The sequence below is a fragment of the Protopterus annectens genome, chromosome 4.part0 (genome assembly GCF_019279795.1).
Source record: "Protopterus annectens isolate FY-2018-M chromosome 4.part0, PAN1.0, whole genome shotgun sequence".
Taxonomy (NCBI): domain Eukaryota; kingdom Metazoa; phylum Chordata; order Ceratodontiformes; family Protopteridae; genus Protopterus; species Protopterus annectens.
Window position 1 is genome coordinate 628,328,343 of NC_056733.1, and position 27,731 is coordinate 628,356,073.

The 27,731-nt window shown below is 40.4% G+C and overlaps 1 protein-coding gene across 2 annotated transcripts in view; it reads left to right on the plus strand.

Moving 5' to 3' along the window:
- Positions 1 to 27,731, plus strand: part of BICDL1 (BICD family like cargo adaptor 1) — a 1,161,255-nt gene that overhangs the window by 1,004,387 nt on the left and 129,137 nt on the right. The window contains exon 7 of one of the 2 annotated variants that reach the window (XM_044068582.1): positions 9,243 to 9,386. The exons of the other annotated variant lie outside the window; for it this stretch is intronic. Within the exon in view, the coding sequence (XP_043924517.1) occupies positions 9,243 to 9,386 (144 nt within the window). The remainder of the gene's footprint in view (positions 1 to 9,242; positions 9,387 to 27,731) is intronic. 2 annotated transcript variants of the gene reach the window in all.

A 27,731-nucleotide genomic window follows, 5' to 3' on the forward strand; every position in this document is an offset into this window, starting at 1 on the left:
CATCCCTCTTGTAGATGACTTTAAACAAAAATACAATAACATCTTCATTACTCTTCAGTAAAAAGTACATCTTCTGTACATGCAACAAGAATGTGTAATACATAAGTAAGGTGCTGAACTGGCAGTAACTGCAGTCATCAAATGTACAGTGTAGGCATCACGTATAAACTGTATGTGATGCCTGTAATCTGCAGCAGTGACTGACTATTATATTACTTCTCTTTACAGAGCTGGTTATACTGTTGTTGCTTAATCAGACCACATAAATACATGCCAGTTTTCTCATAACATACTCTTGCACCAGCCACACTTCAGAGGTATTCTGTGCATGTGTAGTTGTACACGTAGACTTATGCATATGTACTACATCATAAAATAGTCCCCAGAGACTCTAGAGTACATACAGCAGAGATGGAAAAGAAAACAGACTTATTTATACAATGATATGATTTTAAAAAAAGTAAGTCACTTATTTTAAAAATGCTGCTGGTGTAATATAGCAATATACCACACCTGAATGTGGTAACACAGGTTTACCCATAGGTGATTTTTTTTTTTTTTACACTGAGGCTTTTGCCTCATGAGAGTGAACAAAAGAATTTCAAATTTCATATGATGAGCTCTTAAAACAGCATTAGAAAAACAACTTTCAGATGATGAGCTGTCCTTCAGATACCCTTACAAAAAAGGACTCACTTTGTTGTGACTCTTCAATAAAAAGCACCACTCCTGGTTGTACAAAAAGAACATAAATCCCACACCAGCTGTCGGTAAAATGTGAATTATCCACACCCAAACATAGTATGTTGTTAAATGACAGTACAAACAATATAAATGCTTAGTATATCAAATATATATTATATTTCAAATTGTTATCTCATAATGTATTTTATCTCAGAAAAAGGAGGATGTAAGATAATGTACTGTGTTTATAAGGAAATGATTATTACCTTTTTCATCGTTGAGTACTGGAATGTTAAAAATCGTGTAGTCTGGTTTCCTGTGCTGTTGTACTGTCAGAAACTGTTGTTTCATTACTTTCTGTCTGTCTGCTACTTTGTAATGAAACAAACCCATGTGTTACACCATGATGACCACTTTCCAGACTGCATCACTGTGAACTTCATTGTCCACAGAACTGCTAAACTCACTATTAATACAGTCTTTATTCCCCCATGCTCAACAACACCTATGTTGGAAAACACTACACCCACTCTGGAATGATACATCACTAAAATGAATAACATACTTATTTTAGGGTGACTTTAATATTATGCTACTTAGTCCCCCAAAGCATGATTTTTGAGCATTCTTGCAGCACTAGAACTTGCACAGGTTATTCAAGATCCTACTGTGCCAAACATACAATCTTGAAATCACTTCATTTTAGACCTTATCATGATTAGAAATCTCTCAGAAGTACAAACTATTCAACATTTCCATTTCTAACTGACCATTCTCCTGTTACTTTTCTCTGGCCAGTAAAAATATCAGTGCCTCCAACCTTAATCATATCCTTCTGGCCCATGTTACTCTCCAGGAGCAATGCCCTTTTATCTGATTCACTGCACAACAGCACACCTGTTGATGTTCTCTCCTCCACTTCCAGAACAAGTCTCATATCTGTTATCCACCATGTTAACAGACAAAGCAATTTCTATTAATTACTGTGGTGGTGGTGCTGCGGTAGCGTTGTCACCTCACAGTAAGACGTTTTCCTGTTTGATTCTCAGCTAGAGTGTCTTCTGTATGGAGACATGCATGAATGGGCGCACTCGGCAACTCGGCATGTAAAAATCTACTGCCAATCATTAGCGGACTGGAGTTCCGCTGTGGCGACCCCTAACCGGGAAAAGCTGAAAGACATAACAACAACAACAACAACTAGGAAATGTAGATGCTCAAATTGACTACTGACTGACAAAAGAAATGCACTGTCTACATAAACTGATATAAAAAACTGGATGCACTAAAAAATCCACTTTGTTAATCACTTCAGAAATTGCTATTCATATCTATGTAATGAAGCAAGTGAAAGTATCAAAGGCATCCTTTAGCAAGGTTTAACCATTCTGGAAAGAAGTAAACTCCTTAACTGATAGCATTGCAACCCTTGCTTCGACTAGTCCTTCGTCTTTCATGCCTGGTTACTTTAAAACATAGTCTTGAATTCATGCCTATAATCTCTATCCACATATACTATTATACATACCAACTGACATACCCTAGTCCTGCCTTCCACTTCAGAAAACACATACCATACTCATAAAAAAAAATATTTCTATTTAGCTTGAAAGATTCAGGTCAAGACACAGCACAAAAACATCATGATGTTCTTCGTCTCCCATTGCTGCAGTCCTTACTATTGGGTATAGTCCGCGTCCAGTCGGCCCGAATACCAGAGTATAAGGCTGACGTCGGTCAGGGCGGATTAGACTGACGTCAGTACGTCAGGGTACTAATGCATGACCGACGCCATATCCTCAGTCTTTTGCCGCATGGTCCGATGCAGAAGCAGTTTTGTGCAGGTTGGCGTTCTGAAATATTTCAAACCGGAGTTTCAGACCGAAACAGAGTTGGCGGAACATTTTGGTTTTTCTTGCCTCAGTATTTTACCGGATGTCAGAAAAAGTGAATAACTGTATTTCTTGTGAAACAGATACCTCATAGGGATTACCATACCTTGTGTATACCTTGTTTAGGGCCTGAGCACGACGTTGTTGGTTGCCGCTCTTGTGCTAGGTTTAACAAACCCACTATTAAGAGGAGGTTAGACTGTGCCAGGTTAGTGTTTGGGAAGCGTTGCAATTATAAAATGCCGTCGGGTGCTCCGCCGCTTCGTCCAAGAAGCGCAAGGACAAAACAGTGAAGCCTAGGGTTGATGAACCGGCAGTCACGGACGTCGGTTCTTTAGAAGGTTCAGTGGAGCCAGAGGTTTTGCCAGGAGTTTCCATGGAGTCCCAGGCAGAAACTTTACTGTTACAGGATGTGCCTTCTCAGGAGGTAGGCCAGGCTGAGGGGCTTCTCAGGTAACTGTTCTTCCCTCTCTTCCCAAGGTAGTTAGAGCCTCTCCTTCTGTTGCCAAAACTTCTTTGAGAGGTAGGCCTAGTTCAGCTTCAGTGGGGGCTTCTCCTAGCATTTCGGGTTCTGTACCCAAGAAACATATGCTTAAAATGGCAGAAGATTTGATTACTATGATTAGAGGTTCTGTGCCCCCGCCTGATAAGAGGCCTAGGGTGGAACCAGAGTTTGATAGTTTTGAACAGTGTTCAGAGGCTTCAGGGTCTTCTGCGGAAGACTTGCAGGAGTATCCTACTTATTCTGATTCTGATGTGGATGATTCCACTCCTACAGCTACTCCTCCTGAGGATTTCTCATTTTCAGAGACTCTGCATTCCATGAGGGAGCACTTTAAATGGGAAGGCCAGGATTACTCTGATTCCAGGAAAAGGCTTAGGGAATTCTTGTTTTACCCCAGCATAGGCCCTTAGCTATTCCTCCTGTGTTGAATGTGGTGGAAGATGTTTTGCAGAGGCTTCCTGAACCCTGACTCTTTGCCTCCTGCTCCTGTTAAGCCTGATAGGTATTATAGGGTGCCCAAGCTCATAAGTATTTGTTTAAGAGTCCTAGGGCGGACCCAGAAACTATTTCTCAAGGCCCTAAAGGTGTTAAAGCTTCTGTGGTTAAAAATCCTGTTCCCACTGATAAAGAGGCAAGGGCTTTGGATAGGTGGGGAAAGAAAGTGTATACTTCTTCCACTCTAGCCATGAGAGCATTGAATTGTCAGTTTCACATGCTAAAATATCAGAATTACCTCCTTTCACAATTGAAATCTAAGGTGGATGCTTTGGCGGGAGGTGTTGAGTGTAAAGAGTTGCTGGATTTAGTTCATGTGTCTGAACAAGTGGGTAAGCATTCTTTGCAATGTGGTTTTGATGCTGTACAGGCCTCCTCGAGGGTGGCCGCTACTAGTTCTGTTCTTGGCATGCCTGGTTGAAGGATCAGAATTTAGCTGAGCATGTTAAGACAAGGATTTTGGATGCTCCTTTACAGTCTGATGTGTTGTTTGGATCGCCTGTGGAAGCAGTTTTAAAGAAAATGGAGGACAAAGCTAAGTCTATGCAAACTGTTAAAGATTTTTGCAGGTGCAGCCACCAAATTTAGTAGAAATTGGCCGGCTAAGGGGTGGACTTATCCTGCTTATGATTCCCAGTCTAGGGGTAGGTCTAGACGTGGTAGGGGCAGGGCTCAAAGTTCTTTTAGGCCTAGAACAGGGAGTTCACCTGCTCAGCCTTCTGGTGAGGGCAGGGGTCAGTCCTTTCGTAAACAGACCCAATGACCTGTCTTTTCAGCTGCCAGTAGATTCCCGTCTGGCAGCTCCTTTGGGAGGAAGACTGTCTCTTTTCAAAGAAAATTGGGATTTAATTACTCAAGACAAATGGGTATTGGATATCATTCACCACGGTTACAGATTTTATTTCCATACAATGCCCCCTTTCAAAGGCATGCCAGACGTTCCTCCTCCACAAAGAAAAGAGGCTCACAAGCAAGTTTCTCAATTACTCCAGATAGGGGCCATTCAGCCAGTCCCTGTATCAGAAAGGGGCCTAGGATTTTATTCTCGCCTGTTCCTAGTACCAAAGAAAGGGAACACGTGGAGACCAATTTTGGATTTATCTCTCCTCAACACTTTTCTGGACATTCCCAAGTTCAAGATGTTGACGTTACAACAGCTTTTACCTCTGCTGGGCAAAGATCACTGGATGGTAACTCTAGATCTCAAGGAAGCTTACCTTCATGTGCCTATAAGGCTAAGTTGCAGGAAGTATCTGCGGTTTCGAGCTGGAAATTCTCATTATCAGTTCTCTGCATTGCCCTTTGGCTTATCTACTGCCCAGAATATTCACAAAGGTTCTGGCTCCAGTGATAGCTTACTTCAGGCTTCAAGGAATTCAAATCTATCCTTACTTGGACGACTGCCTGATTCTGGCTCAAGAAAAGGAAGACCTTGTACAGCATCTGGAACATGTTATAGCAGTGCTAAGATGCCTAGGGTATTCTGTGAACGAAATAAAGTCCAGTCTAGTACCCTCTCAAGACATGTGCTTTCTGGGTGTGAGACTGAATACAGCAGCCCAGATGGCCTTTTAACCCCGGACAAACAACAGAGTCTATCACTTTACTTCCATCAACTATCTCATCAGTCCGTGCTGACTGCAAGGACAGTCCTTCAAGCATTAGGGTTCATGGCATCTTGTATTCTGGTGCTTCCCAATGCCAAACTGCATATGAGGAAGCTACAATGGTATCTCAAAATGTATGGACACAGCACTGCCAGGATTTGGACACTGTCATTCCAATAATACCTTGCCTTCAAAAAGAATTTTTGTGGTGGGCTCAGGAATGTCACCTAAACAAGGGACTCTCTGTGACCCGGCCAGAGGAGTCAGATTTTAACGACAGATGCCTCGGACATTGCTTGGGAGCTCATCTAAATGGAAAGTGGATACAAGACAAGTGGCCTGCCAGACTACTGCATCTACATATCAACATGAAGGAGATGTTAGCAGTCCAGTTTGCATTAATGGCTTTCAAGGAGTTACTTCTTCCAGGGCAGGTGTTGATTCTAACAGACAACACAACTGTCATGTGGTACATCAACAAGCAAGGGGAACACATTCTTATCCTCTATGCAGGCAAGCAATGATTTTATGGGAGACTGCGCTAAGCTTGCAACTAACTCTTCAGGCAAGGTTTCTGCCAGGAGCACAGAACTCCTTAGCAGATGTGTTAAGCAGACAAATCATGGATCCCCACGAGTGGAAACTGGATCTTCATGTATTTCAAAATTGACAGTGTCATGGGGAACTCCAGACATAGATCTGTTCGCTTCTCCACTAAACCACCAGCTGCCACAGTATTGCACAAAGGGGTTTCATCACACAGCTTGGAAAGTGGATGCTCTGTCTTTCAGTTGGAAAAACCTTCATGTGTATGCCTTTCCTCCTCTACCTCTTCTTCCAAAGGTACTATTAAAGGTCAGACAAGACAGGCCAAGGATGATTTTGATAGCTCCAGATTGGCCTCGCAACACTGGTACCCACTCCTCGAGTCTGGTAAGGAAGCCTCCATGGCCTTTGCCTCTGATTCCTCATCTGTTATCTCAGCAGGATGGTCATCTGCTCAATGTCAAGCTTCACTCTCTTCATCTAACAGCCTGGCATATTCTGTGTTGAAGCACAGCAGGTCTCAACTTCCTCAACAAGTTTTAAATGTGATTATGGAAGCTAGAAGACCTAGTACAAGGAAAGTGTACAAAATGGAAGAGATTTTATTTTGGAGTACAGCAAAGAATTTGCAGGTTTCTGAGCCTAATTTGAGTGCGGCTCTTCAATACCTTACTGAGTTATTGGACAAAGGTTTGTCCTTCTCTTCTATTAAGATTCATGCTGCAGCAATTTTCGATCACTATGGTTGTGACTCACCATTGTTTTCGCATCCTTTGTTCAAGCAGTTTCTTAGGGGGGCTAAGAATATAAGAGCCCCACGTAGAGCTCCTACTCCTGCTTGGGATCTCAATTTTGTGTTGGAAAAACTTACTCTACAACCTTTTGAGCCTGCTACTGCTGAATTGAAATACTTATCATGGAAGACTGCTTTTCTATTGGCTATTACTTCTGCAAGAAGGGTGTCTGAGTTGCAGGCCCTTATGGCAGTAGAGCCATTTTGATTTTCCATAAGGATAGGGTATCATTAATCCTTCCTTTATGCCTAAGGTGGTTTCTAGTGTGGCTTTAAACCAAACTATTCATTTGCCTACGTTTTATGCAGACCCCAAAATAAAGGGGAAAAGATTTTGCACACTTTAGATGTACACAGGCAATTGCGTTATTATTTAAGCAGGACTAAGGATTTTAGGCAGTCTCAGCAGTTGTTTGTTTCTTTTGCTTTGAGTTCACAGGGCAAGCCTGTGTCAAAACAAACTATTTCTAGGTGGATTGGCTTTTGCATTGCATTTTGTTATTCCCATCATGGCAAGGAGATTCCAGCTGGGATTAGGCCTCATTCCACTAGGGCTACTGCCACTTCAACAGCATTTCTAAGGGGGGGTGGCAACTAAGGATATTTTGGAAGCAGCTACTTGGAGTTCAGTGCATACTTTCTCTAAGCATTATCACCTTCCTATCTACTCTAAGTCTAGGGCTGGTTTTGCCACAGCTGTTTTGCAAGGCATGTTGTCAGCTCCTACTTCTTTATGATTTGCCAGCCTCCCTTACCTCTGCTTTGGGATTCTATAGTAAGGACTGCAGCAATGGGAGACGAAGAACATAGTACAGTTTTGTACCTACCATAAATGTAGATGTTCGAGGATTCCATTGCTGCAGTCCAATTTACCTCCTTCACCTCTGTGTTTAGGGGTGGTTGTGTAGGTGAGTTTACATGCTTATATTTTTGTACATGTTTTTGGTGCAGGTATTTTGGGCCTTGTCTTTTTAGGGTCTTCTGACATCTGGGGCCGCCAGTCTAATGCGCCTGACCCGTCGCCAGCCTTATAATTTGGACGACACTGGACTATACCCAATAGTAAGGACTGCAGCAATGGAATCCTCGAACATCTACATTTATGGTAGGTACAAAACTGTACTTTCTGCAATGCACAGATAACATCAGTTTACACATATGCTGTTGTCAATTAAAACAAGCATTTTTGCAGCTAGGGGGCAAGAGTACCTGCTCACACACAACTCTAAATATAATAACTCTGAGGTTGCTCAGCATAGAGGATATTAGTATACTCTCTTATCCCCAATGTCTAGTTACATTAGAATTAGTACTATGCCAATCTTTGATGCTACTACACTCAAATGTTTTAACACTGTAAAGAGAGACAAAAAAGTGACATTGAGCAAACTGTGTGCTCCCCTGAATAAATCCCCCTTCCAACCATGGAAGTCTAGGTTTTAAATGAATCTGCCCATGGCTTATAAATCTTTGCAAAAACATCCTCAGATTACCAGTTTTCCATGTATTTAGTTTATTAACCAAGGAATTATGTTAATTCTGCAGAAACCCATAACAATAGTTCCTGTCTCTAAAATAGATGTTCCATGTGATTTCAGACATAGTTACTGCCAACCTTGAGTTAATTTTTTTAAAGGACAGTCTACTTTTGCTATGTAAAATATCAGAGCAAGTATAGCCACTTAGCTAGACAGCATGGCCTTTTTGTCAGGAAAAAGAGAAACAGTTTAGCTACAGCTTGATCCTTCACAGATTCTGTCATATCTTACAGTGGTGATCTAACGGATACCAAATTCATTGATTTCACCAAAGCCTTTGATTAAGCCAGTCATTCCAAAATTCTGTACTCCTTTACAGACAGACTTTGCTAAAGACCTCTGTTTTTGGCAGGTGTTTTAAAGTAGTACCACGCTATTATTTATTGCTAAACCATCCTACATGTGGAACCCATCAGCATTCTGTCTTATAACTATTTCTTCTCTGAATTTATTAATGATATTCCATATGACATGTTATTCCCCAGGTCCCATTCTGTGCACCAATAATAAGGTCATTTACAGTTCTTCTTATCACCAGATATAAAGCTGATAAAGAAGGTTGCCTAAATGCACCCTAAATGATGGGTGAACGGTTTTTCTAACACATACTCAAAAAAAAAAAAACCTCAGCTTAGATTACAATAAAACAGAGGTTGTAATTTGGGGACCCACTGTTAGGCAAACATATATGCCATCTGATTGACTAAAAACTGCATCTGGGAATCATTCCTCAAAAACTATCACCTCATTCAGAGATGGCCTTTTGTTGGAGTCTTCCCTAGAAATCCTATCTTTACATTAGAGCTATTAAAAAGCTTCATATATACATTTTTTGTGAGTGCCAAAAAGTTAGGATTCTGTGAAAAAGGATATTTTTTTTAGATTTAAGAGCAGTATTGTGTATAAACATTGTAATTTAGTGAAAATCAGAAAGAGCATTGTATGGTTTTAAATAGTATTTAGCATTTATATTTAAAGTAGAAATATAGAGTAAGAAACTAAAACTTTATTTAGAGAAGGCTGAGAAGTAAATTTTGACTTTTGGTTTCAGCAGTAGAGCATTAGTTATTTGCATGTAAATATAAACACTATGTTGTGTTTAAGTATCCATAGTGAATAATCAAAAAACTACGTCATGAGGCAACATTGTTCAGTTCTATAATTAGCATTTTGTATCTGCAGGGCTCTCGTCGAAGCGAAGAAGATGCAATGGAAGACCACATTAAAAAGATTAGTGAAGATACTAAGGCCTTAAGAGAGATGTTGGAAGCTGAACGTCAGAAAGTGACTGAAAGCTTGGAGGAGATTCAGCAACTTCAAAGCCAGGTGAGCAGCTATAAAACAGTTCAGATGTCCCTGCAATAATCCCTATTTGGAATGTAAGGGTGGTGGCAGTGAGTGGTAAGTGACTGGTCACAAAGCCAGTCCTCTGTTTCTGTTATTGAATAGTTTTTACGTATTTGGAAGTCTGTGTTGAGGATAGTGCCATATCCACGCTGCTCTGTTTTTAGACCATGACTGTGATTCTCATCCCTAAAAAGTTCAGTAGATTTGTCCAGGGTATACGAGCAGCACCAGCACCTTTATAAAAACCCAGTGCCTTCCTCCACAGTAATCTCACTGGAAAGCTGTAACAGTTGGGGGGGATAAAGTGGTTCTGGTTCCGAGTCAGTGTTCCTTACAGGTACTGTGGAAAAGATATATTTAGCAATAATATTTAAACCTTCTTTTACCTTAGGCACTGAGGCTTTAACTTATAGACACACACATGATGTAGTACCAGGGGACATCCTCAGACAGGCAAACTTATATAGAGTATTTCAGATGTTTCTGTGGTAAAAAATGTCAACAGATTATCTTAGATGTCTGAAGAAGTGGCAGCCATCAGTTGTCCAAACCCCCTGTCTTTTATCACTCTTCACAAAGGAATCGGCAGAAGCACTGAGCTGGCTGCTTGTACTTTCAGCATGGGCTGCACATTTGTGCCATTGCCAGTGCCAGCTGCACACTAAACAGGTAATAGCTGAAACTAAATTACTCCCAGTAGAGACTGGAGCTCATAGTAGAATATAAAGTTATTTTTTGTGAGCACATTTTTTGAGGTTAGCATCCTGGACTACCCTGTAACATTCAGTCTCACTGCACTTGGCTCTGCTTTGCTCCCCTTCAGTACCACCAACTCCAACCCACCCCCTCTTTTCTACAGTTATCGTTCATTACATGTAGCCATAAATACATTTTCTCAGTGTCAATTGTCATCATTATTCTCATCATGGGAACAACCCTAGCCACACCCCCATTGTAATAATTTTATCCACCAGTCAGTTACATATCTCAGTCTCTTATCCACCTCCTACTATATCAAAGACATACTGCCATAACCTAACAATTTTCAGGCTCCCTCCTACCCAACATTTTTTATTCTTATAGCAGATCTTTTCCCCCACCCTGCTGTCCCACCAGACATTTATACTTTCTCCCTCTTTAAACTTACAAGTACCCAGATTTTCAAGAACTACACCACTGCACATGCTACAGGCCTGTATGTCCCAATTGTCAAACACCAGCTCTGCTCTCTCTCTTCTGCTATTCCTCCCTATGGTTCTATTACAATAACATCCTAATTCTTCATCGTTTACCTCAGCTGTGAAAGGCACCCATCCTCCTCCTTTTCATCTACCCTCATTAATCCAGTATGCTTCACCTTATACCACTCATTTTTCTTTTGCTACAATTATCTGTGGCCACCTCCTAACACTGTGCTGACATATGTAGCTGTCCTGCAATTCCCCACCAACATTCATGTACCTGTCCACATACTTCCCTATACGCTACCTTCTATCCATCACTCTTTAACATAATTTTTGTTCACCTACTGAAACCATTGTACTTTCCGATCAACTCTTGCAAGTATCATAATCCTCCCTAATATATAGTAAAACCTGTATACCCCAAGACATATGCTACCCACCCTGTAACAATGCAGTTACTACTCAGCGGAGCTGTTCCTCCTAATCCAGACCTAGAATCCACAACTGATAGCTCAACATCTACTGACCCTAACCTTAACAGCCACTTCTGCACTCCCTTTATGACAGTCAAATTATTCTACATCAACATCAGAAGCCGGTGCAATAAACTAGAATCACTTTACACCTTAATTCTCATCCATAGCCCAGATATCCTCATGCTAACTGAATCCTGTCTGAAATCAAACCTTTCCAATGAGCAAATACTCCCACCAGGTTACAGTATTCTTAGATTAAACCATCTTTCTAAAAGAGCAGGTGGCACTGCAGCTGTATTTTAAAACAATTTGCAACTAAGTCTCTATTCTGGGACAGTCTCCTTCATCTCCAGTGCTGGCATTCTAGCAATAGCCTTACAAATTAACAGCAATACAATACTTGGCGTGATAGCTCTTTACATTTTCTCTAACCTCATAACCAATCTATCAACAACCAAATATATTCTTTCATGGGCTTCAGCTAATACATCCCATGAAACCATCATCCAAGGATATGGTAATGTAAACTGGACTCTCTGTGACCATTTGTCCTAAATATCCAACCATAACATCTTCTCCTGCTGTCGCCTTAACAACATCACCCAATTAATCAATGCTCCTACTAGGTTCAACAAAACTAGTGGTACAGAAACAGCCATAGACTGGATCTTAACCACTAAATCAGAAAGTATAGCCATATCTGGACATCTACCAGACTGTCTTAGTGACCACCATCCTACATATGCCATGTGCATAATTACTAAATCATCCAAACCCACCTTATTCAATTTTATGGGGAATTTATCTAAATTTATCAAAGATACCTTTATCAATACTCGCAAACTCTATAACAACATTTCAGTGACACCTTTCTAATTATCCTAAGCCAACAATCCCACTCAGAAATAAATCAGTTAAAGCTAATCCCACCCCTTGGTTAACACTCACAACCACGTGAATAATGAGATGCAGAGATAAAGCACTGGAGTGCTTGGAGAGCCAAAAATCTCCTGGAAACACTAGCAGTCCTATCATCACCTACTAATTATTCAGAACATTAGCTTTTGTTAGCACAGTCTACTGAGTCGAATTTTGCTCTGTAAGTGCTACTTTAAATTAACAGTATATGAGGTAATTTGGGTATTCAAGCCACCAAGTGCTTTAGAGGGCAGTGTAGGGGTTGGTTCTGTTTTTGTTTACAGTGGTTACCACTTTAAATTATTTTTAATTGTTGTTTTGGTGGTTGATTTTGAGTTGTGAGCATGGACCAACATGAAAGTAAAGTACAGGTGGGTTGTGCATGCAAGTGCAACTCTCCTTCATGTCCACCGAAGCCTAGCTGAAACAGTCCAACCTAGTACTAAATCTTAAAAAGCCTTTGCTAATGTTGTTCAGCCTGAGTCAAACTCTGATGTTAAACTAACTTCACCCTTCTTTCCCATAAAACTCCTAGGTGCCATCATTGATGACAGTACAGAGTTTGTCCTCCAAGCTGTAGAGAGCAAAAGTCGACTCAGTAGACTGTGCTAACAAATGCACACCAACTCACTATGTGCACTTACAATTCTGCACATCCCAGACAGCTGCCCATTCCTTAACAATTTTCTTAAGTGGTATATTGCTACAAGCAGTCTTTTTTCCACTGATAAGTTTCTGATTGTATCACTTCCTCCCATAACTCCCATGGTGCCTAACTTTACTTTAGCTAAGTTTCTAAAATCTAGAACTGCTAACCCACCACCATCTGACAAATTAACAAAACCAACCTCTTCAAGTCATCACTCAAATCTTATTTCAGGAGTACTGGGATCTGTTGCTGTACCTCTACCCAGAATAAATCTCCTCTATTTTTGACAACCTTCATTCCATCTACATTTCATTTTCCCTGTTTAATCACATAGCACCTTGCTTGATATATCTGTAATCTACCCTTAGTTAGTCACTCCTAAGTTTCTCTCACTGTACTATACCCTTTATATAATTGTCTTTAACTCAACTCAATACATCCTTTTACATACCTCATCCCTCAAGAAAAAAATGCTGCCTTTTTTTCCCGAAGATGATGTGCTGTATTGCAACATGATACTCAGTTCTGAATGCTTCTAGAATATGAAATGTTCTACTGCCATTTGCATTAAGTATATATCATGTTACAGTGCACACTGATACATCTCCTATAACTGCTGTTATAATATCACCTACTTTTAATTAGTATGCCTGTGCCATTATATTGCTTAATTTATGTAATCAACTATTATCTTTTGAACAAGCATCATAATATAATATGCAAGCAATAATGCCTGACAGGGTGAGTGTTAATATGTAATTAACGCCCACCCAGGGGTGTTATGAGGCCCAACTCCTGTGGCATCGGGCCTCTGCACCCCTGGAAAAGTGTTAATTACACATTAACACAGACCCTGGAGGGCATTATTGCACTTAGAGAATGGGAAGTCTATAAAATCGTTGTGTTTTGCTTGCTTATTTATTTTTTAAGTACTATATTGTTTTTTTTATATTTTTAATGTAAAATAGTTTCCCCACCTACTGTTTCAAACTTGCTGTAGTATATGTTAATGGTGTTGGAGGAAACATTTTAAATCAAACATATATAAAAAATAATATAGTGCTTAAAAATAATAAGCAATTGAAACACAACAGTTTTACATATAGCCCATTCTCTCTCCCATACACACATACACAGTCTCTTCTGCTTTCACACAGTCTCCTTTGCTTTCATACACACATTCCCTCACACAAGATCGGTCTCACCCTCTTTCGCAGTTTTTCCCAATCTCCAGCTGCTTTCATACACACATTCAGTCTTACTCTCTCTCCATCTCTTTCGCATACAGTCTCCTCTTCTTACATACATGCATTCGCTCACACATCACTCTCGCCTTCTCTCTCACTCTCTTGCTCTCTGTCTGTCTCTCTCCTTCACACACACACACACACACACACACACACACACACACACACACACACACACACACACACACACACAGTCTCTCTGCTTTCTTGCACGCATTCACGCACACATGCAGACAGAAACATAAACACACACTTTTCTGTTTTGCACAATCACTCTCTCTCTTACTCTCATACATGCATACACTCCCACACACACTTTATTTTAATTTGTTCTTTTTTTATTTTACACTCGCTAAAGAACAAAAGCACTGCTTACCGAGCGTAAAATGATAGCGGACGTTCTGTTTTCTCAGTCCGAGCTTCACGTCAGCTTAATATGCTGCCATGAAATGGCAGACTCGTTTTTCAGCATCATTACTTGTACATTAATACCCTGCTGGAGAACTCTCAATCTCCAGTCAGGGTACTGATGTACAGTAAGCCCATTGTCTAAAATATAATAATATTACCCATTTGTAAACCAAGAGCAGAGTCTGCTTAACTGACTTGCTCAGGGTCACACAGTAGACATATGAGCTCTGAGGAAATCAAACCCTGTACTACAGGAACTACCACTCGCAGCCTTAACTCTCTGTACCAAATGCCAGGTTGTATAGACATTAAGACATGACTCCTTAAGTCAGATCTTGAAGCAGCAACCCTATTCTATTATGTCTGTGTGTCTTATATGTGTATGTGTTTAAGAGCATACTGTATATTTGTATCTTATGTTTGTATTTGTTCAACTACATACTGATTGTTACTTTTTTGGAGCTTTTCTAACCAAGCCTCTACTGAAAACGGGTTTCACCTTAGTTAGACCTTAAATAATTAAAATTTGCATTTAACACTGTAGATGCCTGTTCCAGGGTTGCTGCTTCAAGATCTGACTTAAGGAGATGTGCCTGAATGTGTATATAACCATTCCCTGATGAATAGAAGGGGCAGCTCTGCAATGTCCCTCTTGTTAAAGTAATTTATTTAGGATACCTTATCAGAGTATGCAGAGAAGCTAGAAGAGAAGGACAAAACTAAGACTATTAAATAGATTTACTCCTGGAAGTATCTACTAGGGCATGGCCTTTCTGTAAGAGCACCATAAAGACATTATTGAAATGGACAACTGTACTAAAGGAACAGGACATCCCACTTCTGTGTATAGCGTAAGAGTCCTTATGGAGGGAGAAGACCTCCCACAGCAGCACCCAAAGCAGTTGTCATTGTTTACCAGAAATATGCTCTTCCTAGCAGCAGTGGTTTCTCCTGACCCCAGATAAAGAGATAAGGGAATCAAGAAGGTATACCTCATAATTTGACTGGCTTTTCCCTTCTAAAGGTGGTCTTTCTCTTCCAAGGGATTTGCAACAGCATATTCTGCCAATCATAGGACAATTACAGAAAACCATGCAATTCAAAACATATTTGTAACAGAGAAGAGAAATGGGGTATTACATATTATTTGTAGTGCCCTTGAAGTTTGAACAAAATTTATTTTAGAGTTTTTCTGTTTTGTTCTCCACATCTGAAAATCAGCTGCCAGCAAGTCCTTGTCTCATTCAAACAGTCTACCTGACCTGTCTAAGCCTCCCTTGGGTTATACCTCACCCACTTCTAAGGCCAGTGAAGTGATCAGGAACACTGATGTAGCATCATACTGCTGCTGGGGAATGTATTTATTTATGTAGTTGACATTTGTTAACCATGGTAGTCTGACTGAGCTTGCACCCTTTTTCAGCAGAGGCCCAGGGAGAAAAGCTCCAAAATCCAAATTATACAAGTACATTAAATTCACAGTAAAGATGTTGATAAATGCAAAACTTCAGTGTATCCCCTGCCTGTGGGTGGAGCATGCAATGGGTGCCAGCTCTGAACAACCTTCAATCCATTATACAACTGAAGTCAGCAGGACACCCCATCCTCCCATAATAACACCTTCACAGCAGTTACCCAGTCTCCACCAAGGGAAATAGCCACTTTAGTGTGTCATATATATGCACCCCGCCTCCCCCGCCAGATGAGCACACTAGTCCAGCTTTGTCAATACCTCAGACACCTGAGCAACTAATCAAACACTGGTCACCTGGGCTATAGTCAAGGCTGTATCTCCCTACACCACAGTGCCTGCTAAAATTTGTTTTAGAGCTGAACAACAGATATTACAAATTATTACAAATGAACATATAGTAAATATAAATCAATTTAAAACAGAAATATGTATGACAAATCCTTAATTGAGTTAAATAACTTATTGTGTAGTTAACTGCCACAGAATATGTTTCCAGTCAGCTTTTTTAAGCTGTTTCATCTCTGTCACCCAGGATTATCTTTGATAAACATTTAACAAGTCTTTGAGGAGTAACAAATACTCAGCAGGAGATTCAGAGGAAAAAACACGCAATGGTTATCTGAAGAAGTAGAGGAAACGTGTTGGGCATAAGCATTTAAAAAGATGCACACATTCACAGTCTCTGGTATTCTGTATTATATGGTGTTCCACAATTCTCCTTCCTTGCACCATTGCTGTTTGCCCTCTACATCTATGCCCTCATCATGCCTCAGAGAACAAGAAACATTTTCCTAAATGCAAATGATATTGTCATCTAGGAGTAAGGCACTTCATATGTGATCATCTGGAACTCACTCAGCTCTACTGTGGCTCAACTGTGTCAGGCCTGTATAAACAAGAGATTCAAAAGTTAATTGCATTCAAACCAATGCTGCATTTTGTAGCACTAAATAGGTTGCCATATGGAATGAAAAATGGAGCCTTACCAGCTCATGTCGTAGTTCTCTGAAGGTTGTACAGTACCTAAAATATCTAGTAGTCTAACTTGACCTATTAGTTACTTTCTCCACTCACATCCATAATGTGGTAAATAAAATAACATCTATCTTAACTACATAAAACAGCTGACAGCCTTCTATCCAAATGTGGCAGACTTGCAATTAGAACCATCAAAGAACAAATAAATTCACTAAATAGAAAAAAAACAAAACAAAGAAACGAGCGATGCAGTTGCTGGTGTAGCTTTTATTCCATACGTTACATCACATCAATAATTCCTTAAGATTTAAATACCTTCCATAAGGAAATTTCACCCTTTTGGGAAACAGTTGACCACTTTGTTCATCCAAGGAGACCAAATGCCAATATAGCAAAACTAATTTTCTGGTAATATTAGAGAAGGGGTAGTACTTGCTAACAAAATAAATGTCCTTAACCCCATCTGATGGGTCTATGGCTCCCTGCTGTTCATATAATTTCCTAGGTTGTGTGCATTCAACCCGCAAATTTTTTCACCATTTTTCACCTTTTACACCATACATTCACTTCATGGTCTTTATCTGTTGCCATCCCCAAGATCTCATCACTGTAACCTCTTTCAGACAACCTTTCTACTGCTTCCTGTAAAAATTCACTTTTCAGTCTTTCATCAGATGTGTTACGCAAAACAAGTTTACATTCACTAAAATTCCTGCTGACAACACCACTGAAGAATGGAGGGTTCTTGCTGGTATATCTCCAAGAACACGTAGTGAGAGCTTGTAATAAACGGTTTTAACCTTAATACAAGCTCTCACTACGTGTTCTTGGAGATATACCAGCAAGAACCTCCATTCTTCAGTGGTGTTGTCAGCAGGAATTTTTAAGTGTGTGACATCGTTTTCCTGGTTTGCTTACATTCACTAAAAGGCAAGGACACAATGAGATGAGGAGGGTGCATACTAGATGCATGCAAGAAATTTTTGAAAGAGGTAGGTTTACGGAAAGGCTTGAACTGAATCTTTCCACAGTCATCCACATAAAATTGAATGTCAAGAAACTGAATTTCCACACTATTCTGCTGAAAAGAAAATGTTAAGCCAAGGCCATTGCTGTTCAACTTATCTCCAAACAAATGCAATTTATGTGTGGGAACCTTATAAATGAAAAAAAAAAGATCTATATAATGTTTGTATAATACAATGTTATTTACAAAAAAATCTGTGTTATAGATGAATCTTTTTTTCAAACTCTTCCATATAAATAATAGCATATGACGGAACATACGGAGCTCCCATGGCAGTTCCTTTCATTTGTAAAAAACTTCCTTTTCAAACAAAAATTAATTATGAGTTAAAGAAAATTCCAATAATCTAATAACAAAAGCAGTGTGTGGTTCCTTCCCCATCATTTGCCAAACAGCCTCCCAACCCCATTCTATCCTGATGTTAGTATAAAGGGCATTTACATCAATCGTTGCCCAATAAAAACTTTCCTGCCACTGAATAGATTTAACTGACTCACATGCATCCTGAATATTCCTTATATGTACAGAAATTTTACACAAAAACTAATTTTTAACAGTGAGTCCAATAAAATACCAACGTTTTCCAGATAGGAACCCACCCCAGAGACAATAGGTCTTCTGGGGTGTCCCTCAGATTCTTGTGAGTCTTGGGAATGGCATATAAAATTGGGTCCACTGAGTTTTGAACATACAAATTTCTAACATCCTTGGCTGTAAAATAATCCAGTTTTTCACCCCTCTTCAGAAGATCCAGAAGCTCACCATTAAATTCAACCACTGGATTTTTAGATAATTTCATATAATCATCCTTCACTGAAAGTAACCTTTCAACCATTTGTACATATTTGGATCTTGGCATCACAATCCAGTTACCTCCCTTGTCAGATTGCTTAAAAATATACTTATGGGTATTTTTCCTCATGTGCCTCAATGCCTCCCATCCACCCTTTGTCAAATTGTACCCTTTACGTAAGCTGTTAAATTTCAAAAACTCAAATTCAACTTTCTTAACAGCTGTTCAAATAAACATACACCATTTGACATTTTCGGTGGAGAGAATGTACTTGAATGAGAAAGCAGGGTAGTAATTTATAATGAGTATGAAAAAATATACCTTCATTACCAACTTCTTCTCGCTCACTTTCAACTTCTTTGCCAAAGAAAAATTGGTTTTCATGGATGGACATATCCAATAAAGGATCGTCCTCCAAAATCTCCTGAGCCTTCCCCCACCATGTTATTACCAAAAAAGTTCTCTAAGATTTAACTTCTGACAGAATTTTTTAACATCCAACAAAACATCTGCAAGGGTAGGCAATCTGGTGGCTACAAATTTGGTGCCGTTACTTAAAACATTCAAGTCTTCACCAGAAGTATGTAAATCAGAAAGGTTGATTACCTGCAACCCCCGATTGACAGACTCATCAATACCATCACCACATTCAAAGTCCACAGTGTAAGAGTCCAAAGTAGTGGTAAAAAAACAGTCCGTTGTGCAGCCTGCACTTTCCTGTTGTTGCTTCTGCTTTGGTATTTCATGCTCTTTTCCTTTTCTTGGGGAAAATTCGACTTGATGTGCTGCTGCTGTTCTGGTCACTGTGCCTTTTCAACTGAAGAGCCTGACTGAATGTTAATCAAATGAAGCATTTTTCTTTGATGACACAAATGAAGAAACTGATGAGTCCCTCATAACAGAAGGGCGTTGAGCAGTTTGTTTAAACCGGTCCCTTCCTTTCTTCGGTTACGTTACCAAGCATACATTAAACCTGAATGAAAATCTCCCATATCTCACAACAGCTTCTTTTTACTGCAATAGTCTCCTGCTCAACCTTGTCCATTTTCTTCTTTATTTCTGCCATGCTGACAGAGAGCATAACCTTTGATAATTCTCCCATCAGTTTCCTCTGTAATTCAGTAATCTGCTGTAGTTTGCCATGTAGTCAATGATTTCTCTTCACCAAAACCCGAATCATCCCAAGGTGCACTCCAAACTAATTTGTTTCCACTCTTGCAACAAGTCACTCTCGTCATCATGAAAATCCCTGGCTGGAAGCTGATCAACACTTAAATCTCTTGGTGTAATGTTCAAACGTAGATACCATTCCAATAATGTGGTATCATAAAATAAATTGATCTCTTTCACCATCAACATTCCAGTTGCACTCTGAACTCATTTTCACCTTCCGAAAACCACAGGTCACAATTAGCAAGCCTGGCTTCACAAGCTTTAACCAAATTAGCAAAGAATACATTACTGGATTCAATTAGGTGTCTGAAACACCCCAGGCACAGCATCAGCTTAATCAAGAGACATGGTAAAACCACCAACGAACAAATAAATTCACTAAATAGAAAAAACAAAACAAAAAATGAGTGATGCAGTTGCTGGTTTAGCTTTTATTCCATTCATTACATCACATCAATAATTCCAAAAGATTTAAATACCTTCCATAAGAAAATTTCACCCTTTAGGGAAACAATCAACCACATTGTTCATCCAAGGAGACCAAGTACCAAGATTCCAAAACTAATTTTCCTCATAATATCAGAGAAGGGAGAATACTTGCTAACAAAATAAATGTCTTTATCCCCATCTGATGGCTCTATGGTTCCATGCTGTTCATATCATTTTCTAGGCTGTCTGTATCAACCCACGAATGTTTCCTTTTACACCACACATTCACTCCACAGGCTTTATCTGTTGCTGTCTCCAAGATCTCATCACTGTAACCTATTTCAGATAACCTCTGTACTGTTTCTTGCAAAAATTTACCTTTCAGTCTTTCAGCAGATGTGTTACGCAAAAGAAGCACACATTCACAGTCCTTCTCTGTCCTGTATTATGTGGTGTTCCACAAGTCTCCTTCCTTGCACCATTGCCGTTTGCCCTCTATGTTTAAGCCCTTATTATGCCTCAGACAATAAGAAACATTTTCCTAAATGCAAATGTTATTGTCATCTAGGAGTAAGGCACTTCATATGTGATCATCTGGAACTCGTTCAACTGTACCGTGGCTCAGCTGTGTCAGGCCTGCATAAACCAGTGCAGCATTTTGTAGCACATATAAATATGCTGGAATATGGAATGACAAATGGAACATCACCACCACATGTGGTAGTTCTCTGAAGATTGTACAGTACCAAAAATATCTAGTAGTCTGACTTGACTCATCAGTTACTTTCTCCATTCACATCCATACTGTGGTAAATAAAGTAACATCTGTCTTAAATACATAAAGCAGCATTGACAGCTTTCTATCCAAACGTGTTAAGCTTGCAGTCAGCAAAGGAGTTCATTTTCCCACCCTTGAGCAATCCATGATGATCTCTGGGTCCATCTCTGCCAGAAACACAACCACTAAACATGGCAGAATTGAACATGTCACTTAATCGTTGTAATGGGTTAATTGTTGTAGTGGGCAGGGACTTCATCATTTCCTATACAGTCAAGCAGGCTACCATCCAAATAATTTAAAGACTTTATTTTATAGTTCGGACATTATTGTACATACTCCTTTGTATCTACCACTGCAGGGCCTTACACTGGCTGTTTTCTGCTAAACAGTACTCCAGGCCATACAGCTCTACTGATTATAGTGCTTTATCGCTGACCAAACCACTCTTTTCAGTGGTTGGCTGTAACAGAGTTTTCTTGCATGTGGTGTCTAGTTCATGAACTCTTTCCCAAGTACCCTTCACTAGCTTCTCACAATTTCTTCCTTTTCTAAACAGTTTAAATAGCACTTTCAACTGCAAAGTATATGCAGTTGTATTGGATTTTGTACTTAGCAATCAGCTCTGACATGTATGTATAACCCTGCAGGACTGCATTCCTTCAAGCATTTATCTTGAATTGTACTTGATATTCTTTTTTATGTACCTCTGTCAAGTTATGAATTGCAATGCTCTTGATATACTATGTTTACTATAGTGTAATTTGATTTAGTATTTTTAACCAGCTAGGTCATGCATAAAAGGGACCCCAGGAGTACAGTTTTTCAACATGCTGAATACAAATAGTCAAATAGCAAGTTTGTCTTGTATGAAAAGAATAGATGACATCTGTGTTATTTCAGGGTTGAGGCAATGAGCAAGAACACTAAAGCCTGCTTCATTTAGACATGTTTCATTTAACCTTTACATATTGTTCCTGTCCACAGAAGTATCCCAGCTATTAGTGTGCTTGCTCTTACCCAAGGAAGATAACTGAAATAACTATTCACTCTTTCGTCCCTTTGTTTATATAGTGAAGGCATATAGGAGAGTATTCAGAAAGATCTGTTACTCTGCTATGCAGTGCTAAATATTGCAAGGTGCTTCACCAATGTGGCCTGAAGTTAATTCAGTATGCATGATAGTGCCATCATGACAAGTTATGGACTGCATAATAAAACATTGCAGTTGCTTTAACAACAGTAATTGTGCTGCTTACATTGCAGTGCTTTTGGAGGTCACATGAATACAGAAGAGGTGAGAAGGTGGTAGAGTGGTGCCATGCCCAACACTGAGTGCATACATACATGGAAAAAATGTGCCTCATTCCTGCAGCATGGGCACTGACAACAGCCCATACAAGGGTACCACAACAAAGTGACAAGTCATATCATCTAATGAATGGAAAGGAAAAGGGGAGATAGGACGCTCAAAATGTGGACTAGAAAGCATTGGAACACACACAAGGGAAACATCAAAGCACGATTGGTGTGGAAGGGGCATATTGTTTGAGGGACAGACACACATTTTTCTTTTTTTCCTCAAGAAAGATAGAGGGAAAAAGTAGCAAAGAGCAAGTGGGGGAGGAAGGAGGGTATAAGAAAGGAAGCTGGATGTACAAGCAAATGTACTGCAGAAATAAAGACTGATGGTGAGGGGGAATAACAAAACGGACGGACACAGTAGAGGCATTTAAGGAGGCAGAGAGTGGACAACTGATTAAGTGGAGTGGACTACAAACAATGTATGTGGAGTATCACATGGGGCAAGGAAACAGTATGATAGGGGAGAGGAAGAGACACATAGGACCTGTCAGACCAACCCACTTAAATATCAGTCACCTCTGTGGCTGACATCATGGATGGATGTCCACTTTGGTGGCCCAATGGTCTGAGCATTCTGGACCTGCAACACATTCAGTTGCACAAGAAGACACTCCAGGCTGTCTAGGCAGTCATGCATCTGCCAGCCCACCTCAGCCATCACCAGCCATTGCTCCTGCCACTGGATAAACCTTTGAACCAATCCACCACTGAGCCATCCAGGTCACTTTCCACAGGGTGAAATAGACACCTAGAAACTACTACTGTACTCTATCTGGAGGGCCAGTGCTGCCTCCTTTGGCAGGCTGTTGTGGTCATACCAACCTCCTCCACCTTTTTGAAACTCAAAGCAAACAATAATCACTACAACAGATCCCTGATATACAGAAAGGTATTAAAGGAACAGGTGATAGACCATATATACTCTGCCAACCCTTGTACAGAATGCTTATAATAGGATGTTGTCTGTCTCTGTTTCACACACACACACACACACACACACACACACACACACACACACACACACACACACACACACACACACACACACACACACACAAATATCAGCTTTCCACTGGACATGCTGATTTGGATGGTGTCTCTGCAGGTAGCTGTACTTGTGCTTTCATTTCTCATCAGAGTGGGTGATGCCTATTGTATCATTCACCACCCTGGCAACCTGGTGCCAAGCATCAGTCCTATAAAGTAGGCCATCATAGTGGCCCTGTAGGTACTACCCATAATCCCTTCCCAGCAGGTAGAGAAAGATCTTAGTCTCTTGGCTGCACCATTTGGGTGCCCTGATGACTTTAGCATGTGTAGAGGCCACGTCCAAGCTGCAGATTAGAATGAGGAAGAAATGGTAGCCTTGAGCTCACAACCACATGTAGATGCCACATCATACTCATCAACAGGCAAAATGAATGCATGATCACTAGTGTGGATAGACAGCTCTAGGAGATTTGCAGTGTCCATGCATGAGTGCACAGTGTACATGACCTCTCAGTACAGCTATAGGCACTGTCCAGCATGGCAGCTCTTGCAGGAGCTGATAGCGCAATCCATTACAGCAGCAGTTCAGAGATGATTGCAGTATATAATTCCTCATTAGCATAATCACTGTGCTATGAGACCCTATATATAGAGAGAGATAAAAAGCATGACCACTGTATTGCAGTAGACCACATTAAAATGAACAGTTTAGGAATTGCAATACAGCAGACAGTGGATCTCAGAGCCATATAGGCATATACTGATAGCAGACATGACAGCTGATAATGGACCTCAAGACAGCAAGGCTACACATGGTGGCATGGAATCAAGAAGACAGATGGGTAATGGTGCTGAATGTGGGGGTAGCACAGCACAAGGACACAACAGGGTAATGTCCTTCTGCTGGGAGGATCTGTGAGAGGACTTACAGCACAAGAGCATGGCAGGGTATAAGCCTTATATTTGGGGGGGGGGGGGGCACAGTCCAGCAGCACTGACTGCAAGAAATGCTACAGGAGACAGGCAGGTTCATGTGCAGATGCTATAAACATATGCTTTCAGCATAGCACAACTGGCAGGTGGGTAGTGGTGACCTGTCCAGTGCAGCTGTTAGCAGGCCACAGGATATTAGTGATGCTTGAACATTATCGGAGAAGTATGTGATCACTGCATGGTGTCAAGGGAACATTGGGGCTGCATGTGCATCCACCTGCATTGCAAAGTATGTATGTTCTCATCTGGTAGGCATCTCATTGGCACAAACATGTATGTGTTGCATTGAATGGGGAAATGATAGATATACTGCACTTCTACCACAGGTAATTTATCGTTATGCTTTTACAGGTTCTAATGATGGAAGATCCACCATAACAGCTTGAAACATGCGTGAAATCAGCAGGTCATCTATGGCTGATGATGGCACCATTCTCATAGTACAGTCTAATGCTATATTAGCTGTGCTAACATTGGAGGGCACACACACATTTCCTACACATGAGAAATTGATGGAGGGGCTGATTGGTCCTACAGCATTATCTTTGTTTAGCACCACTTATCCTGTCCATTTTTGTCCTATTCATCACTATGGCATGGGCAGAATTTATAAACAGTACTGCTTCCAAGGTGCGCACACTCACTATAGGTTAGACGCATGTAGATGCCTGACATCATCATGTCTCCAGATCATTTTCTGACCTTGGTGCCACACATAGCATCAGCCAGACAATGTGCAGGTCAGTGATCCAGGCACAGGCAGTTGCAGCCCACCATGACTGAGATTATGAGTATGCTGCATAGCCTATAGGACATGCAACCACAGGAGGGACTGTGGAATGATCTGCACTATCAGCAGAGAGGTATGGCATATAGGAAACTGGACTGAACACACCAGAGGAGGGCAACCATTAGGACGTCCATAAGGACATTGGCACATACACATTGCAACAGTGGAATGGTATGGATATGAGGTACATAATAACAGGCCAGGTTTACATAAATAGCAATCCTGGCAGTGTCCACTTCCACTCTTAGAAGGGGCATTCTCATGATCACGGATGATGCTCTTCTTAGTCCACTTTTGGGATGCCCTCACTAAACTAGCCACTCATTGTCCTTCAGTTCCATACTTTCACTATCTCTGGTTGGCCTAATGGGTATAATCGGTAGGTTAGGCAATCCCTTGGGTCATGGATACCATTATTTCTGGTGTCAGCACATAGGAGACTATGACAAGGTTCACAGACACACTGCCTTAATGGTAAACCATTCCTCCATCCAGCCCTGAAACTGTTTGCCCATGTGGTTCATCTGGTCAATGCTTCCCTATATATGCTTCACCCAGACACTGGATGATGTGACCCTTGACTCCCCATAACCTGCTACCCACGAGTGTCTACCTTATGCAGTATCCATAACCCTTATACCTGTGGTAGCATTGCTGTCACCTATCACGCTACCCCACCCCACCTCTGTAAGTAATACCTATGCCATGCTCACCCCTGAGGCCTCTGTGAGTAAGGTCTGTGCACTGTACTGCATAACCTGAGTGTGTTAATGCATGCATTTGTTTCATTATATTTTTCCCTATAATGGCCCATAGGTTTGGATCAGATGCTACAGTTTTGCCAATGCTACTACATATTGTGCCTGCTTCTGCCTTACTTGGGGTACTGCTAATCTTCTGACAGCTCCTCGCTTGACTCCTCCTCCATTGCTGCTGTAGATCAGTCAGGCAGTACTGTGATATTACAAGCTATTGTATGCCAATGTAGTACCATGTTTTGCAACTTGGCACAGACCATGGGTGTCTTCCTGCAGGTCTCCAAAGAATGCTGTAGTGCACCACCAGTTGTAGTGAGCCAGTGGAAGCAAGACTTCATAAGTCTGAACATACGTTTGATGATGTTCTGTGTCTTGGACAGTGTGGTATTATATATTATCTTCACAAAGATCTGTGGGTAGTGTATAGAGGTCATCAGCCATGGTTCCAAGGCATAGGCTATTTCACCTGCTACACACAGCAGGGGACACCATTATATGGGACCTACTGCCTGTGTCTTTGGCAAGTGCATATCCAGCACTTAGTGATGGTCAGTGTGTACACCTGCTAACTACATGACCCCATGGAAAGTCACCCAGTAGAAATCACTAGTATAGGTCTCAGTGCAAAGACTATATCAGAGGATTTTTTTTAAACCAGTTTGATAACCAGTTAAGCCAATTGGACACAAGTGTCGTTTTCAGGGGTGACCTAGGAGCACTGTCTAGTTAAGTGACTTGCTCAGAGTCATACAGGAAGTATCTCATTAACAGCTCAGAACCTTAATCCACTGCCCTAACTGCAAGACTAGAGTCTTTTAAATGTTTCACATATTTTTCTTTTTTTCCTCATGCAAGTTTCCTTTATTCAATAGTATTTCAGTCCTTATCTGTTTCATCTCCCACCTTATTTTATTATTTCAAGGCTAGGTTTTAATCTAGGATCGCCACCTTTTCATTTTTTTCCTGTGTGTGTGTGTGTGTGTGTGTGTGTGTTTGTGTGTGTGTTTGTGTGTGTGTGTGTGTGTGTGTGTGTGTGTGTGTGTGTGTGTGTGTGTGTGTGTGTGTGTGTACATGTGTGAGTGTGTTTTCTTCTTCTGGTTCAGTCTTTGCACCATCTCAGCTTCCACTGTCTAATTGTCTCTACTTGCTTCAGGTATTTCCTTATAAATGCCTGTTCCATTCTTCATGCCCTGCTCTCTAGGTGATACTTTTCCCCAGAAACCTATTTTACTTTCAGAGAGCATTAATCCTGGGAAGTTCTGCCCAAACAAACCCTGTATTCTTACAGGTAGTGTTTACCATGCCTTTGGTTTCCTTTTCCAAGTTAACTTTTATTTATTTATTTATTTAGTTAGTTAGTTAGTACTGACATTTGTTGACTGTGAAAGTCTGACTAGACCTCAAACGCACTCATTTTTAGCAGAGGCTCTGGGAGAAAAGCTCCAACTGTTTGATTACATAACAATAATAATAATAATACCACAAAATATATTACAGGTACAATGGAGGTATTCTATAGCAATATCAAGCATAGCATCAGAAATAGCAAAATTTATACAAATGTTAAAATGCGATAAAAAGTGGAATCTATATACATACAAGTAGTATGGAGAATACAGCAAGGTAAACAAAACATTACAAGTAGGGCTATTGTATTAGTGAGCAAAACAACAGAATAGCCAGTTGAAAACATCAGAAATAGACAGCTGATTCATAATATTTTATAGGGGAGTATATACAAGTGAAAGCAAAATGCATTGAAAAAGAGCTAGCAGTACTACATATTCTATAGACAATTGGGTTTGAGGTGGAGAGAAGAAAAAAGTAGAAATCTGGTGGGGAGAGTTCACCCTAGTTAGAGCAAGAGCAGATTCATGATTTACATAAAAAT